The sequence below is a fragment of the Colobus angolensis genome, unplaced genomic scaffold (genome assembly GCF_000951035.1).
Source record: "Colobus angolensis palliatus isolate OR3802 unplaced genomic scaffold, Cang.pa_1.0 Scaffold179, whole genome shotgun sequence".
NCBI lineage: Eukaryota > Metazoa > Chordata > Mammalia > Primates > Cercopithecidae > Colobus > Colobus angolensis.
Genome location: NW_012114921.1, coordinates 5,544,474 through 5,561,383, shown reverse-complemented (window position 1 = coordinate 5,561,383; position 16,910 = coordinate 5,544,474). Strand labels below are relative to the sequence as shown.

The window sequence follows — 16,910 nt, the reverse complement described above, 5'->3', positions numbered from 1 at the left end:
TTATTATTATTATTTTGAGACGGAGTCTCGCTCTGTTGCCCAGGCTGGAGTGCAGTGGTGCGATCTCGGCTCACTGCAAGCTCCACCTCCTGGTTTCAAGCCATTCTCCTGCCTCAGCCTCCCGAGTAGCTGGGATTACAGGTGCCTGCCACCACGCCCAGCTAATTTTTTTTGTATTTTTAGTAGAGATAGGGTTTCACCATGTTAGCCAGGGTGGTCTCGATCTCCTGACCTCATGATCCGCCCACCTCGGCCTCCAAAAGTGCTGGGATTACAGGCGTGAGCCCCCGCACCCGGCCATATTATTGTTATTATTTTTAAGAGATAGGGTCTTGTTCTGTTGCCCAAGTTGGAGTGCAATGGCATGATCATGGCTCATTGCAGCCTGGAACTCCTGGGCTCAAGGGATCCTCCCAATTCAGCCTCTCAAGTAAATAGGACCACAGGATGCACACACCACCCATGTCCAGCTAATTTTTCATTTTCATTTTTTAGAGACAGGGTCTCACTATGTTGCTTAGGCTGGGGTCAAACTCCTGGCTGGGCTCAAGCAATCCTCCTGCTTTGGCCTCCCAAAGTCTGGGATTATAGGCATGAGCCAGTGCATCTAGCCCAAATTGTTATTATTATTTAGACCTTAACTGGCCTAAATTATTATTATTATTTTTTGAGATGGCGTCTCTATCGCCCAGGCTGGAGTGCAGTGCCATGATCTCGGCTCACTGCAACCTCCGCCTCCTGGGTTCAAGCAATTTTCTGCCTCAGACTCCCGAGTAGCTGGGATTACAGGCGCCCACCACCACGCCTGGCTAATTTTGTGTACTTTTAGTAGAGATGGGGTTTCACCATCTTGGACAGGCTGATCTTGAACTCCTGACCTCGTGATCCACCTGCCTCTGCCTCCCAAAGTGCTGGGATTACAGGCGTGAGCCACCATGCCCAGCTAACTGGCCCAAATTATTTAAGCAGTAAGAGACAAACAAAAGCATACTAAAATCTTCATCTTGATCTTAGATCATCTTGATCTCTTAGATCTCTTAGATCATCTTGATCTTAGAGAGGTGACCATAAATTCTGTTTAACTTTTTATGCTGATAAATGTAAGTTCAGTATGTTCATTAAAAATATAAGTAATAACAGTATTACTAAAACTAATATTAGTTAACATGTATCAAGTATTTATAATGGACGTGACAGACACCATTTTAAAGACTTTGCCTGTAATAATCCAACCAGGGGCGGTGGCTCACATCTGTAATCCCAGCACTTTGTGAGACCAAGGCAGGTGGCTCACTTGAGGCTAGGAGTTTGAGACCAGCATGGCCAACATGGTGAAACCCCATCTCTCCTAAAAATACAAAAAATTAGCTGGGCGTGGTGATGCATGCCTGTAGTCCCAGCTACTTGGGAGGCTGAGGCATGAGAGTTGCTTGGACCCGGGAGGCAGAGGTTGCAGTGAGTTGAGGTCGCGCCACTGCACTCCAGCCTGGGTAATAGAGCAAGACTCTGTCTCATAAACAAATAAAATAAATAAATACATGGTTTTGCATATAATAATTTAATAACCCTTACAATAACCCTGTGAGGAAGAGGTAAGTACTACTATAATCTCAATTTAACTTATGAGAACAAACTGAGGCCAAGAAGTATTAAGTAACTTGTCCAAGGGTTACTTAGTTTGCAAATGGTAAAGTCAAGATCTGAAGCCAAGCAGTGTGGTACCACAGCCCTCTTAACCAGTATGTTCTACTGCCTCTCACTTGAAGAGTTTAGAATTAGGGTGCATAATTTTCAAACCCCTGGAGGAAAAAAGAAAACAATCCAGCAAAACTCAGAAAGAAAAAAAAACAGCAGGAATGCATACAAATGAAAAATATAGGCTGGGTGCGGTGCTCACGCCCGTAATCCTAGCACTTTGGGAGGCCAAGGCAGGTGGATCACCTGAGCTCAGGAGTTCGAGACTAGTCTGGCTAACATGGTGAAACCCTGTCTCTACTAAAAATACAAAAATTAGCTGGGCATGGTGTTGCACGCCTGTAATCCCAGCTACTTGGGAGGCTGAGGCAGGAGAATCGCTTGAACCCAGGAGGAGGAGCTGAGATCGGACTACTGCACTCCAGCCTGGGTGACAGAGCGAGACTTTATCTAAAAGAAAAAAAAAAGAAAAATATAAAATATTATAGCCTGAGTAAAGACCTAAAAATATTAGTATCTTTATAGAATGACATGACAAGATAAGTATATTATAATGTTGGGTGAAAGGAATAGGAGGCAGAACAGCAAAGAATGGTATGATCCCCTTTATGTTATTATACACACCTTTATAATCTATGTTTGTATGGTTTGGGAAAATCTGGAAGTATACACATGAAATACTGGCAGTTGTTTTAGAAGTGGTAGATTACCAGGGAACTTTCACTTACCCTGTAATATTTTAATTTTTGTAACAATTATACATAAACTAAAAAAAACCTTTTTTTTTTTTTTTTTTCTGAGACGGAGTCTCGCTCTGTCGCCCAGGCTGGAGTGCAGTGGCCGGATCTCAGCTCACTGCAAGCTCCGCCTCCCGGGTTCACGCCATTCTCCTGCCTCAGCCTCCCGAGTAGCTGGGACTACAGGCGCCCGCCACCTCGCCCGGCTAATTTTTTGTATTTTTAGTAGAGACGGGGTTTCACCGTATTAGCCAGGATGGTCTCGATCTCCTGACCTTGTGATCCGCCCGTCTCGGCCTCCCAAAGTGCTGGGATTACAGGCTTGAGCCACCGCGCCCGGCCAAAAACTTTTTTTTAAAAAAAGTATAGATGCCATCACACAAGCACCTTTGTTTTTTCAGCTGTAACTGGCACATAGTAGGGATTAAACGTTTGTTAAATGAATATATGATGCCTTTTTTTTTTTTTTTTTATGACGGAGTCTCGCTCTGTCGCCCAGGCTGGAGTGTAGTGGTGTGATTTCGGCTCACTGCAACCTCCACCTCCCGGGTTAGAGATTCTCCTGACTCAGCCTCCCGAGTAGCTGAGATTACTGGTGCGTGCCACCACACCCGGCTAATTTTATGTATTTTTAGTAGAGACAGGGTATCACCAGGTTAGCCAAGATGCTCTCGATGTCCTGACCTTGTGATCTGCCCACCTTGGCCTCCCAAAGTGCTGGGATTACAGGTGTGAGCCACCGCACCCGGCCATATATGAATATCTTTGTGATTAAATGATTCTCTGACTTTATGAGGTCACTATCAAGATAAGTGAAAAAATAAAATATTTTATTTTTCAGGATGTCATTTCTGACCTAGTATATTTCTGTGTTTAAACATTCATATTTATATCTCTATGCCACTTTTCTTATTGACACAGTGGCTTGACTGAGCGTCAAACATGTCTGTGAGCTGGCAATGAGTCACCTAAGTATTTTTTTGTATCAAATCTATGATGCCGTTATTCTTAAGATGCACCTTTATTTTATGAAATAGTAAAAAACAAAAAACACTATGGGGACACCATCAAAATATCTGATTTCAGAGAAGTTACAATAATAAAAACTGTGTATCTTGGAATTAATGAAATGTGGCAATTCCAGTTATCTGAAAGTCTTACAGCTATAATTACACTGAGCTCTTATTACGTATCAAGTGCCATGCTAAGTATTTTTACATGTATTATCTCACTTATTCTTCATAGAAATGCCATGAGATAGATGCTATCTTCATTTTCATTTTGTACAGGGAAACAAGGTACAGAAAGGCTCATAACCAAACAACTAGTAAGTAGATAAAGCAAGATTTGAACAAAGTAGTCTGACTTCCCAGTACATCCTCTTAATTTATCCTTTCTGCTTGACAAAAAGCTTATTAGTCCCTTCAGAACAGAAAAATGGTCCCCGGCAATAAATTCTTAAGGAAGTCTATCAAGTAGGAGGATACAGAATGTCCTTATTGCCAGATAAAGTCCTGTGTTGTGCTATATGTAATGGAGAGTCACCAGAGGGTTTTTAGCAAGGCAGAGACACAACTGGATTTCCAAGGGTCTAATGTGACCCAACAACAGAATCTGTAATACCTGAAAAAAAATGAATAGATCACACATTCCTTAGGTCGTCTTTCCTAAATTTCATTTTACTTATCATTAACTTTCGTGTGATGTCTGAATGCATTTGAAGTATCTTTGAAAGGAACATGCCACATATTTTGGCCAACCCCACATCTTACCCTCGTGTAGTTCGTGCTGTTACTATAAGCTGCAAAGCTTTGGCCTGCAGTCTCATGTGATGTATAATCACCACCTGCTTATTCTCCACACCACTGTACATAAACTCCATTTTGTAGGTCTCTTCCATAATCTATAAAGAAAAGATAATTAACAATCAATAAAAATATCATAGTCTTACTTGAGAGCAGCATAGAATTCTACTGTTAAATGACCTTAGGTAAAACTCTGAACTGAGATTTTACATCCCTATGCTTTTAAGTGTTGAAAGAAATTAGTACAGTATGCCTTGTGAAAAGAGAATAAATTATTTTGCCTATTTAAAAAGAAGACTGACCTGGTAATAAAATCATCTTAGTTGATGATGTGAAGATAAGAAAGCTTAATCACTAAGCAAACTGCAAAGCACTGAAAGCACCGCTTGTTACCCTAAACGAAGCCCACTCTGCTGTGGGAACAAATTAACATATATTATGTATGGAAACCCAATCCCCAGGAAGTCCTCAAGAATTAAGCATCAGGAACTATTAACCAGATGTTAGTTATCCTGACAGACTGTTCTATGGGCCTGGTCTGAGGGAGTTTGGGACAGAAATAAGTGCAAGAAAACATTGTCTATGACCCCAGATCAAGTCGACGATCTTGCTCGGTTCTATCCAAATAAGCTACTTTCATCAAAATGATGCTTCTCTTTCCCTTCTGTGCTTGCCTCCCAGTGAACACTCTGGGGTCACAGAAATGACTCCAGATTCTCTTACAATTGGCAGTAAGACAAGTTAAATTACATGAGTGTCTCAATCCCTTTCTGTAAACAGGGAAGAAACAGTACCAATATCATGAAGTTTCAAGTATTAAACGGAGCATGCAACGTGTTTATCACAGTATCTGGTAAACAGCAATGGTAATTCCTTTCCTCTTTTCCTTCCAAATTATTGCTCCCTGGTCCCATCCTTCCAATATGGCCCAATTATTGGGTTCTAGTCATTAAATTCTACTCCTCTACAACAGGCCACATACCAGGTCTGAGAGAGAGAGTCTGGATCAGACAAGAGTTCAGCACTGTAGCAGAAAATAGGTTCTGGGTATCAGAGGATCTGGGCTCAAGTCCTGACTGTATTAGCTATAGCTCTATGAATTTAACCTTGCTGAGCCTTAACTGCCTCATCTCTAAAATAGACTTAATACTTACTCCTATCTAATGGGATTATTATGAGGGTTAATTAAGCTAATAGACTTGAAATCATTTAGTGAACTGTAATGTAACAATAACAGTCACCATCATTAGCTTCCTGCTGGGTCATTTACAGACTTCCTATCTGGAAGACTTGACCTGCAAGAGATCACCAAGTCTCAATACTTAGGTACAAAGGGGAACTGCTCAAAGCTAAAAAGAAATAAACTAGAGGCAAATAAAATTAAAGCCTACTTAATGAACTACCCAGATATGTAAGGACCTTTTAACGTTGAAGAGATGGTACAGGCTAAAGATATAAACAATCTTAATTGAGTTGGGCTACATTTTCAGATGAAAGATTCATGATAGTAAAGACAGGGCTTCACCATGTTGGCCAGGCTAGTCTCAAACTCCTAACCTTAAGTGATGCGCCCGTCTCAGCCTCCCAAAGTGCTGGGATTACAGGCGTGAACCTCCGCGCCTGGCCCAACTGCCACATTTTATAGAAGAGAAAAAATCCAGGGAATTTAAGTAACTTGCTCAATATCACTCAGCAAATCAGAGGAAGACCTGGGACTAGGACCCAGGTCCCCTGAGTCCAAAGTGAGTGCTGTGTCCCCTAGTTACGCTCCTTCTCATATCACTAACTTCTGTCCTAACCTAAAATTAGGGAGGCCACACCAGAGGTGGAGAACTATAGGAAGGCCTCTGGCTCTGCCTTGGACTGGACAATTCCTGGCGAGAGACCTATTTGAAGGGAAGGTCTGAATAAGCTTACCTGTTTCGCTGCTGCTGAGGCCAAATCACTCTGCTTCAAATACAAAGGGGCAGCTACATTCCACAACTTTTCCTGCAAGGCCTACACAGACAAATCAGGAGGGAACAGAATACAGAGGTCACAAAGACTGGCATATCATTTGGGATTTACATTTTTGTTTTCCTTTGAAAGTCTACCATGAACAGGACTTCTCAATCTTATTCTTTTAATCCAATAAGCTGTATTTATTATGGAGAAAGATGAGACCAATGGTTTGGGCTAAACCATTTGATCCAATTCCTGGCCCGAAAGCTCTGTGTCACAGATCAGTGCTTCTGGAAGCAGAGGACAGGAACCATGAAAGCTTCACCAGAATGTGCAGGCCAGCCAGCTTCCGGGCTCTGGGCACTCCTTGTTCCCAGAGCCACTGGACTAACCTAAGTCACCTAGATACTTCTTCCTTGACTGTGGTTCTTTTTTCTTTTCCCCTATGCTCATTATGTGATGAATGACACCTGCCCCCAACCACTTTGCCAACATATTCAACTAGAAATCTAGCAGCTTTCCTAGATTTCTCTCTCTTTCAGTCTTTCTACATTCAAAACCATCACTAAGAGCCACAATTTTACCTTCCATCTCTCTCACCTATCCATCCACATGACCTCATCTCTTGCACAAACTTCTGTGACAGCCTCTTATTTTCTCAGTCCTTCTGAATTACAGATGTAATCAAATGTTATTACAGAAAACCTAGACTGACACTGTCCAATAGAAATATAACATGAGCTATATATATGTAATTTTAAATATTCTTGTAGCCACAGTTTTTAAATTACAAAGATGTAAGTTAATTTTGAAGATACAAAGACTAAGTTAATTTTTTAAAAAAGTTTATTTAACCCAGTATATCCAAGATATTAACATTTCACCATGCAGTATTTTTTAAATTATTAATTAGACAGTTTACATTTTCTTTTCATACTAAGTCTAAGAAATCCTGTGTGTATTTTGCACTTAATAACACATCTCAGTTTGGACTAACAACTTTTCAACTGCTCAAGAGTCCCATGGATCTGGTGGCTATCAGATTAAACAGCAGTAGGTCTAAACTATAGATAAACTATAGGAATCTCTGGAATATTTACCTCTAATCATTTCTTGTATGCATGTTTTTTGATAGTTGTAGTCAGAAAGCAGAATTAAGTTTGGGGATTAGATCAGAATCCCAAAACATGCAATCCCAAAAGTTGAAATCCTGACATCCAAATTCTGGGGAAGTGGTTAGTGTGATTTGGGTTGTATGCAGGATAGCTGCATCATGTTAGCTGTATCATGTTAGGCACAACTATTACCTTGTTATTGTCTTTATTTGGAAATTAAGTATGGCTTAAGGAGCTGCGTATGAGTGCCAAGCTGACAAGGGGTGGACTTGTGGACCTAATTTTAGGTATCAACTTGACTAGATTAAGGAATATCAGAAACCTGGTAAAACATTATTTTGTTTTACACATTGAGGGTGTGTCTATGAGAGTGTTTCCAGAAGAGATTAGTGTATAAATCTGAGTGTATTAGGCGGAGACTACCTGCCCTCAATGTTGGCAGGCACCATCCAATCAGCCAGTGGCCAGGAGAGAACAAATACTAAAGACAAAATGGGCTAGGAGCGGTGGCTCATGCCTGTAATCTCAGTACTTTGGAAGGCCGAGGCAGGTGGATGACCTGAGGTCAGGAGTTAGAGACCAGCCTGACCAACATGGCAAAACCCTGTCTCTACTAAAAATACAAAAATTAGCCAGGCGTGGTGGTGCACACCTGTAATCCCAGCTACTTGGGAGGCTGAGACAGGAGAATTACTTGAACCCAAGAGGCAGAGGTTGCAGCAGTGAGCCGAGATCACACCACTGTATTCAGCCTGGGTGACAGGGTGAGACTCTGTCTCAAAAAAAAAAAAAGACAAAAGGGCAACGTGGACTCTCTGGGTTCTGCTGCTTGGATATCAGAAATCTGACTCCATGAAACTGCATTATCACAATACTGACTTTGTGTATAAGCATTGAGTGTGTACATAAAATGTTGAAACTTCCTTGATAAATGAAGAGATATCCTTTTCGTACATCTGCATTTGTGAAAGATAAAATTTCTTGAGATCTCAGCTCTTTGGGTGACTGCATATGCAGTGGTGACCCAACACAGTTTCTATCAATCTCGTCAAAAGACTTGAGGTTGCTGGGTACAGTATTTCAGATGACCACAGTTAAAAACTGGGTATACGCAAGTAACAACCAAGTGATATGCATTTAGACCTTTCCCTTTATGACCAATTTCTTTATAAATATGGCTCATCTGCTCATAACTGTTATAGCCACCCAACTGTCATTAGTAACCTGAGTGTTTATGCTTGCAAATTTGTTGTTATTGTCTATTTTATTAAGTGGTATATAAAGTACTCTGTTGTGTTTTTATGTTTCTCAAATAAATTTCCCTTTAAAAAATAAACAAATATGTTTAAATTTTTAAAATTATTTCTTCCATAATTGTATTCCGGGGATTTGATCTTTTCCGGGCTACGGTTTTTGGGATTTTGGTCCTTGTGGGATTTAAACAGTGTAGGACTATGATGTTGTGGACTGTCTCTTAGGATTGTGATTGGCTCCCCTTCGTTTGGGTACATAACATTACACCCTAAGTATAGATCATAAAGATCATTACTGACTACAGAATATACTGCTAGGTAGCTGTACCACAATTTATTTAGCTTTTTTCCTGTTATTAAATACACTTGCCTTGGGTTCTGGCTCGGCCCCTTACCTACAATGTCACCCCTTGTCATTGAATAACCAACAATTATGTGTTCTTTTTAGGAGCAATCGCTTCTCTTTCCTCACCCATCTTTTGCTACTATAGAAAAGCAGATTCTTCTCCATGGCCTCCTTGAATTCCTGGGGTTTCACAGAGGCTTGGAAAAGCCGTTTAAACAACTTTGCAAAGGGGCATGAAGGAACTTCTTGGAGTGATGAAAATGTTCTATGACTAGCCTGTGGTGGTGATTACACAGATATATACATTAGAAAGAACATATCTAAGCTAACAAGGACCATTTAAGTACCAAGTATACATACCCACCTTTACATGTATACACACACCTGCACAACTGTATATATAACATTTAGCACAAGATCACACAGTAGAAAATAACTTTTGACTCCCTGATTTACTCTGACTTTAGTCAAACATCATTAATCACTTTGAAAACAAAGAACATTTTGAACTAGGGCCAAGATAAAAGTTTGTCAAGTGAGAAGGGCTCTTCTAAATTCTGTGCCAAAATTTATAGTAAAATTCTGCTACAGAAGCTGAAAGATACTGAACTCATTTAATTGTTTTTTAACTCAGCAAAACTAAATAGATTCTTGGGTACCAATTCTGTGTATAGCTGACTACTGAGTAAGAAATGCCAGCAAGTTGGTCCTTTTGAGAGCAATGAAATTAGCCTTTTAACTTTGATGAAGTGCAATGAGTTTTTTTGTTTTTTTGTTTGTTTGTTTGTTTGTTTTCTTTAAAGACAGGATCTTGGTCTGTCCTCCAGGATGGAGTGCAATCTCACTGCAGCCTTGACCTCCTAGGCTCAAGCAGTCCTCCCAACTCCAACCGAGTAGCTGGATATACAGGAATGCACCACCACACCCACCTATTTTTAAATTTTCTTGTAGAGATGAGGTGTCACTATGTTGCCCAGGCTGGTCTCTTGAGCTCAAGCAATCCTCCTGCCTTGGCCTCCCAAAGTGCTAAGATTACAGGTGTGAGTCACCACACCTCACATTCAAATGAGCATTTTAAGAAAATAGTCTAAAACTTTATACAATTCCTTTGCTAATCAAATTATACAAAACATTTACAACCTTGGGATTCTAACTAAAATGATTATCCAATCTGCTCTAATTACATTATGATAAAGGAATTCTCCCAAAATTTACAAATTCCTATATGAGTTAATATTTTGTTAATTAGAGACAAATGTAATCACACTGCAGAGTACATAATTTCTCCATTGTCAAGTGGTTGCATTAAGACCATAAGTTTTGCAACTTACGGCCTCACACACTGCTGGATCCAAAAAGATGCATTTTTAGCATCACAATCATAAACGGAATGGATACAAACCAACCTTGATGAGAAGTAGTTGACAGCGAAGATAGGTGGCAGAGAAATCAGCTACTCCTGCCAATTCAGACTGAAGTTCTCCAAGTCTTTGCAGATCCCTATAGTGAATAAAACAAGGCAAACACAGGATAATGCCACCAACATGAAGATCATGTCAAAAGCGTTTTACCATTTTATACCTAGTAAACTGGTCATACATTTTTAAATGACAACACTGAATGCTGGAGTGGTTATAATAAAATTGGTTCACTCACACTATGATAGTAGTTTAAGCTGATGTAACCCTTTTGGAAAGCAAAACCGTACTGTTATAAACGCACATATATGGTAAAATATTTTGATTCACAGCTTTACACTGAAAAGTAATACTAAGAGAAATATTCAACAGAAATGAAACGCTTTATGGGCCATAATATTCATTGTTATGTGGACTATTAGAGTAAAAACTCAGTAACTACTTATTCAACGGTGAAAGAAACATTGAATAAATTACGATGCATCCAATCAAGTAAATTTTTTATTATTATTATACTTTAAGTCCTGGGGTACATACACAGAACATGCAGGTTTGTTACATAGGTATATACGTGCCATGATGGTTTGCTGCACCCATGGTTTTTTTTTTGGGGGGTGGAGTCTCGCTTTGTTGCCCAGGCTGGAGTAGAGTGGCGTGATCTTGGCTCACTGCAACCTCCACCTCCTGGGTTCAAGCAATTCTCCTGTCTCAGCCTCCTGAGTAGCTGGGATTACAGGCGCACACCACCATGCCCAGCCAATTTTTGTATTTTTAGTAGAGACATTGCTTCACCATGTTAGCCAGGCTGGTCTCCAACTCCTGACCTCGTGATCTGCCTGCCTCAGCCTCTCAAAGTGTTGGGATTACAGGCGTGAACCACCGCCCCCAGCCCAAATAAATATTTTATAGCCATTAAAATACGAAATGGTTAATAAGGTGTATGATCTCAATGATGTACAAACTATACAGAGGAGAAGAATACACTGAGTTGGTTTTCTGGATAGTGGTAATAGGGTACTCTTTAGTACCTTCTCCCAACTATGCTTTATTTTCTGAGTTTTTAAGACAATGAACAAGTACTTTTTTGTATCAGAAAAAAACATTATTTTTTAAAAAGGTATTATGGTAGACACTGTTGGTTGCCTGTCTAGTTAACCATTCTCCACTTCTTTATTACTAACTGAACTCTGATTTTGTTCAAGGGAACATGTCCCCAAGCCCAATTCCAAGTAGTATCTGATTGAACTAAGCCAATTAGTGCATATTATCCATCTGGATATGTGACCTGTGTTGACCTTATCAGTTCAGATGAAAGTACTTATATTCCATGGTGTCTGTCTCTCGCTGGACTGGGCAAGGATGCTTATAGCCCTGATTGCCATTGGCAGCATACTGTAACTCTAAGGGGGGAAAACCTTAAGATAAAGCCAATGCTGAAGACAAGAAAAGTCCAAAGAGAAATAGAGAAACTGGGGCCTCAATGATATAAACAAGCCACTTAATCATACCATATCTCCAATTTCTGGACATCTGGAAAAACATCTTAGTCATTCAACTGCTATAACAAAATATCATAGACTGGGTGGGTTATAAACAACCAAAATTTATTTCTCACGGTTGTATAGGCTGGGAAGTCCAATATCAAGGCACCTACAGATTTGGTTTCTAGTGAGGGCTCATTTCCTCATAGGTTGCACCTTCTACATGTATCTTCATATGGTGGAAGTCACAAATGAGCTCCCTTAGGCCTCTTTTAAAGGTTATTAATCTCATTCATGAAGGTTCTACTCTCATGACCTAATCACCTCCCAAAGACCTTACTTCCTCATAACATCACCTTGTGGGTTAAGATTTCAGTATATGAATTTGGGGGAGACATAAACTTTCAGATCACAGCAGGAAATAAATGGCCATTATAAGCTAGCTTGTGAAAAGCATCCTAACTGGATGTAAGTATAGACACAATGATTGTAACCATATGAAAACATATCTGCCTACAGTAAGAAATTAGAAAGTGTCATACACAAATAAAATAGTTGTGCGAGAATTATTGGTGATTTAAAACATTTAATTTTTTGAATAGGTAACACATACTTAAGGTGTAGAATTCAAAGGATATACAATTAAATTAAATTAGTCCCCCTTCCTATGCCTGTACCCTGTAGCCCTGCCACCTTATACACCTTCCCAGAGGCAACTACTATTACCAGTTTCTTTTGAATTTTGAGATATGCCATGCATTTACAAAAAGTATTGGTTTTCTTTGCTTTCTTCTTTTTTAGGGGAGGAATGTGTGTATGTGTTTGTGTATTACCTAACCATCTCAGCATTCATAGAAAGCCGCCTCATTACTTTTTAATAGCAACATTAAATTCTGAATAGAAATGGAAACTGTGGGAAACCTTAAGGTTTCAGTCACTTGGGAAGCTGTCTGTTTCAGAGCTGGCATAACACATCAGGTTTCACAGTAGCCTGGAAAAAACTGTCCACTGGACTATGCCACTTCCTCTCATCCCATGCTCGGCAGGTAACATTATGGTAGTTAAAGATGCCTCCTAGGGACTTTGACATCAAGAAGGAGATGCCTACAAAGGGGCACAGAGTAAATTACTCTCAAAGTGATTGAAGAATTAATGTACGATATATATCACTTCTTATTTGTTTGGGTTGCTTGAACTGGTCCTGGAAGGCCTACCCAAAGCATGGGAACCCAGCACAACGAAAGCCAAGACCACAGACTAGCTAAGCCCAACTGTGAACTGTGAGTTTGGTGGCCAGATGGTCTCTTCCTTTCACTTCTCTGATATTTCTCTTGCAAGAGACAGCCCTGAAGTATTCTACTTTAGAAGCATTTGTGTTTCCTCTCCAGGAAGATTCTGCCTTCTATGACAACTATACAGAATACAGACCAACTGACTGTACATTAACTAACTGATTCCAAGTGTTACTTTATTCCCCTGCCCCGGAATTGTAGCAGTTGTTCTGAAGTGCACAGAACAAGATGTAACCCAATCCAACACAATTAGCCATAAGAAATCTGAACTTCTGTACAAACAAAAATGGAAACTTGTTAGCTCTGGGAAAAATCCTCTGTGTCTCAGTGTTTCCTCTCTTTATCTCTTTATGCTTATGAGGCTTCTCAGGAAGCTTCAGTCTAGACACCCATCACGAGACTATAGGCTCTAATAAGAAAGGTACACTGAGCACATTCTATGTGCACTGTACTGTGCTGTTTCCTTACTTGAGCTCACTTAATCCTCACAATATGAATTGCAATTAATCCTATTTCACTGAACAGGAAACTAAAGATCAGAATTTAGGTGGCTTGCCTAAGGTCACAGAATAAACAACAAAACAGGACATGAACTAGACAGAGTTAGCTCTGACTTCCAAAAGTATTTTTTTAACCATATCATATTGCACCTCATTTATTTATTTGCTATTAAACTCTTTTCATTTATTTATTAACTACATCAAACACAGATGAGACCAAAACTAATTTAAAACTAGATACGGCTGGGCGCAGTGGCTCATGCCTGTAATCCTAGCACTTCAGGAGGCCAAGGCAGGCGGATTGCCTGAGCTCAGGAGTTCGAGACCAGCCTGGGCAACATGGTGAAACCCCATCTCTACTAAAATACAAAAAATTAGCCAGGCATGGCAGAGTATGCCTGTAGTCCCAGCTACTCGGGATGCTGGGGCAGGAAAATTGTTTGAACCTGGGAGGCAGAGGTTGCAGTGAACTGAGATCGCACCACTGCACTCTAGCCTGAACGACAGAGGAAGACTCCGTCTCCACACACACACAAAAAAACTGGATACACTGGGCCACTTTTCTATAGATGCTATCAGGCAGAGCAAAACAGTTCCTCCCAGGAACACACACATTAGCAATCTATATGATGCCACTATGCCACTATGTGTAAACACATTTACATATCGTGTGACTCTTTTTAAGCTTACACAATAGGCTGAATTATTTAAATCACTATTAAAGATAGAAAGATTCTGGATGTGCAAATCAAATGTAGCTTATTTTTTTCAATCTCTTAGAATCTCTAAAAATCAAATTTATAATTAATGTCTCTTAGTAGCTTAGTAGAGCAAAAAGGAATGTTAGGAAATACAAAATAAACACAAAGTCTTGATGACTTCTAAAACGCCATCTTTATTCCTGTGCCTAGATAATTACAGATTACAAACGTGTATTTCTACTCTTTAATTACTAGACCAGTTCCCATACTACAAAATAGGCGCTCTCCCTTAAAGACAATAAAAGTTTTAAAGCAAAAAGAGGATTTTAAAGAATTCAACTAAAAAATCCCATGTTCTTCAATGGTTAGTATGTAAAAGAATTCCCATAAGAAAAGTAGTACGTTTCTTCCTATTTCTCATAAATGAAGTCCCTTCTGTTTCAGATTATAATGAGCTATTTTACTCCAAAAGAACAATTCTCTATTATAGAACACTTCTAAGGTGATATGGTTCCTGAAACAACACTGTGTATAGCAACAGCATTTTCATGGACTTACACAAAAATGTAAACTTTGAAAGACAGGAGGTCACTATTCATACTGAGAAATAGCAGACAAATGACTGCAGCATTCCTTAAAAAACAATCCCCTTCAACCTTGCTTAGTGAATTTAAACATGATTACATTTATAAAATTTGATTTACTTACAAAATGTCAAGAGCATGTCCAGTATGTCAAATAAGCCATACTTAGTTTAAATTTTAAAGCAAACATCCATAAATGTCCAACTATTATCTATGTAACTGATATTCTCAAAATGCTTTTACCACATATTATTACAATAATCTTCACAACAGTTCTACAGGCGCAAGCCACAGCATCTGGCTCATAGGTGAGAACTTCATTGGGTTAAATGGCTGTTTGGATTACAAAACAGGGCATTGTGTATGACAGTGAAATTTGTTTTACACTCATACTAACAAATACATGGCTCCAGTCCTCATCAGAGAACCTTCTGTATGAAAGGCTAACATTTCACTCCATAACAACTCAGAAAGTGTAAGTTGTGGAGAACCCCAGGGGTCAACTGATCTAATCTCATGTGATACAGGAATCCCGTTTATCACTGCACATCACAGAATATGGATTTTAGAGTTGACAAAGCTGAACTCAAGTCCTGGTTCTGCCTCTTCTTAGCAAATTACTTCATGTCTGCAATGATGGTTGTAAAGCATCGCAGGTGCCCTCAGTGCTATGGTCCATCTGCTTCCCTTTCCAGATTTTTCACCATCCTGCCTATGCTCCTGAATACACACTCAAGCTAGAAACACAGAGTCCCGAACTTAGAACAGTGATCTGGCCAGCCACTGCCCAGCAAGACTATCACTTCAGGAAACCCAGACCATGAAGGCGAGTATCTTCTAGGAGCCAGTGCTGCAGCTGATCACTAAATTGGCTAGCTTTTGTGCCTTTTGCACTTGCTTTAGTGCCAACAGGATAAAATTGTCAAGGACAAAATCTAAATGTTTATTTAGGTGGGGATGAGTCAGGAAGTAGACTTTATTTTACGGGGCTCAGGGCCAACAACCTCGTTCAGTGGCCCCCAAAACTAAGCACTTTGTTGAGGGAGAAGAGAAATCACTTCACAAGAGGTATAGAAAGGACTGGAATCTCTGCTTACAGAGCTGTGGACTGCCCAGAGCTTACAGCAGGGTCAGCAAATTTTTTCTATAAAAGGTCAGATAGTAAATATATTAGGTTTTACAGGCCATATGGTCTCTGTGGCAACTACTCAACTCTGTGATTGTAGCATGAAAGCAGCTACAGACAATACCTAAACAAATGAGTGTGGCTGTGCTTCAATCAGATCTTACATACAACAGCAGGCAACAGGCCAGCTTTGGTCCACAGGCTGTAGTTTGATGACCCTCCAGGGCATGAGAGTTGCTATGGGCCTCTGTGTGGCTTCTAGAGGCTTCCCAGGGGCACAAAGACTATGTGACCCAGGTGGAAGCTCAGGAGGCTCACACTGGACACATGCTGCACACTCTGGCTCCCCTGTGGCTGCAGCTGCACCCACCTACCCAGCATTCTCCCCACAGCCTGTCCAGCCCAAGCCTATGGCACTCCCAGGGGAGCCCAGGACACCCTCAACTTTTTATTGGATTACTAGAGTATCAAACCACCCATTTATCTCTCTCAGTTCCTCACTCCCACCCCTGTACCCAGCAAGTCATCAAGTCCCCCAGGTGAGTAAACTGGAGTTAACAGCAGTTGGTACTTATGGCATACACTGGATTTGGCTCACTCACATGTGGTATTCCTATCTTCATCTACTGTATCTTCCAAAACTACATAAGCTGCAAAGTTAAAAACTGCATTTCTCAGATTCCCTTGAGCTAGGTTCCAGACATGATTTATTATCAGTCAATCAAACACATTCGCATGGATTTTGCATGGGGAACAATGTTAAGTGGGGAGAAAGGCAGAATGCAAGACATGGTTCTGGAGCCAGTAGCTTTATTGGTAGCATCCTGACTCAATAGGCAGCCTCCTGATCATAGCAGGAACATCAGCCTCCTCGGTGGTCCACTCATTGTGTGGCTCTGGAAATCATTTGTGGATA

At 40.3% G+C, this 16,910-nt stretch overlaps 1 protein-coding gene across 1 annotated transcript in view; it reads right to left on the bottom strand.

Moving 5' to 3' along the window:
• Nucleotides 1–16,910, bottom strand: part of INTS4 (integrator complex subunit 4) — a 112,258-nt gene that overhangs the window by 16,946 nt on the left and 78,402 nt on the right. Inside the window, exons 15-17 of the mRNA XM_011938966.1 lie at nt 10,299–10,392; nt 6,155–6,235; nt 4,205–4,335 (exon numbers count right to left, since the gene is read on the bottom strand). Coding sequence (XP_011794356.1) covers nt 4,205–4,335; nt 6,155–6,235; nt 10,299–10,392 — 306 coding nt within the window. The remainder of the gene's footprint in view (nt 1–4,204; nt 4,336–6,154; nt 6,236–10,298; nt 10,393–16,910) is intronic.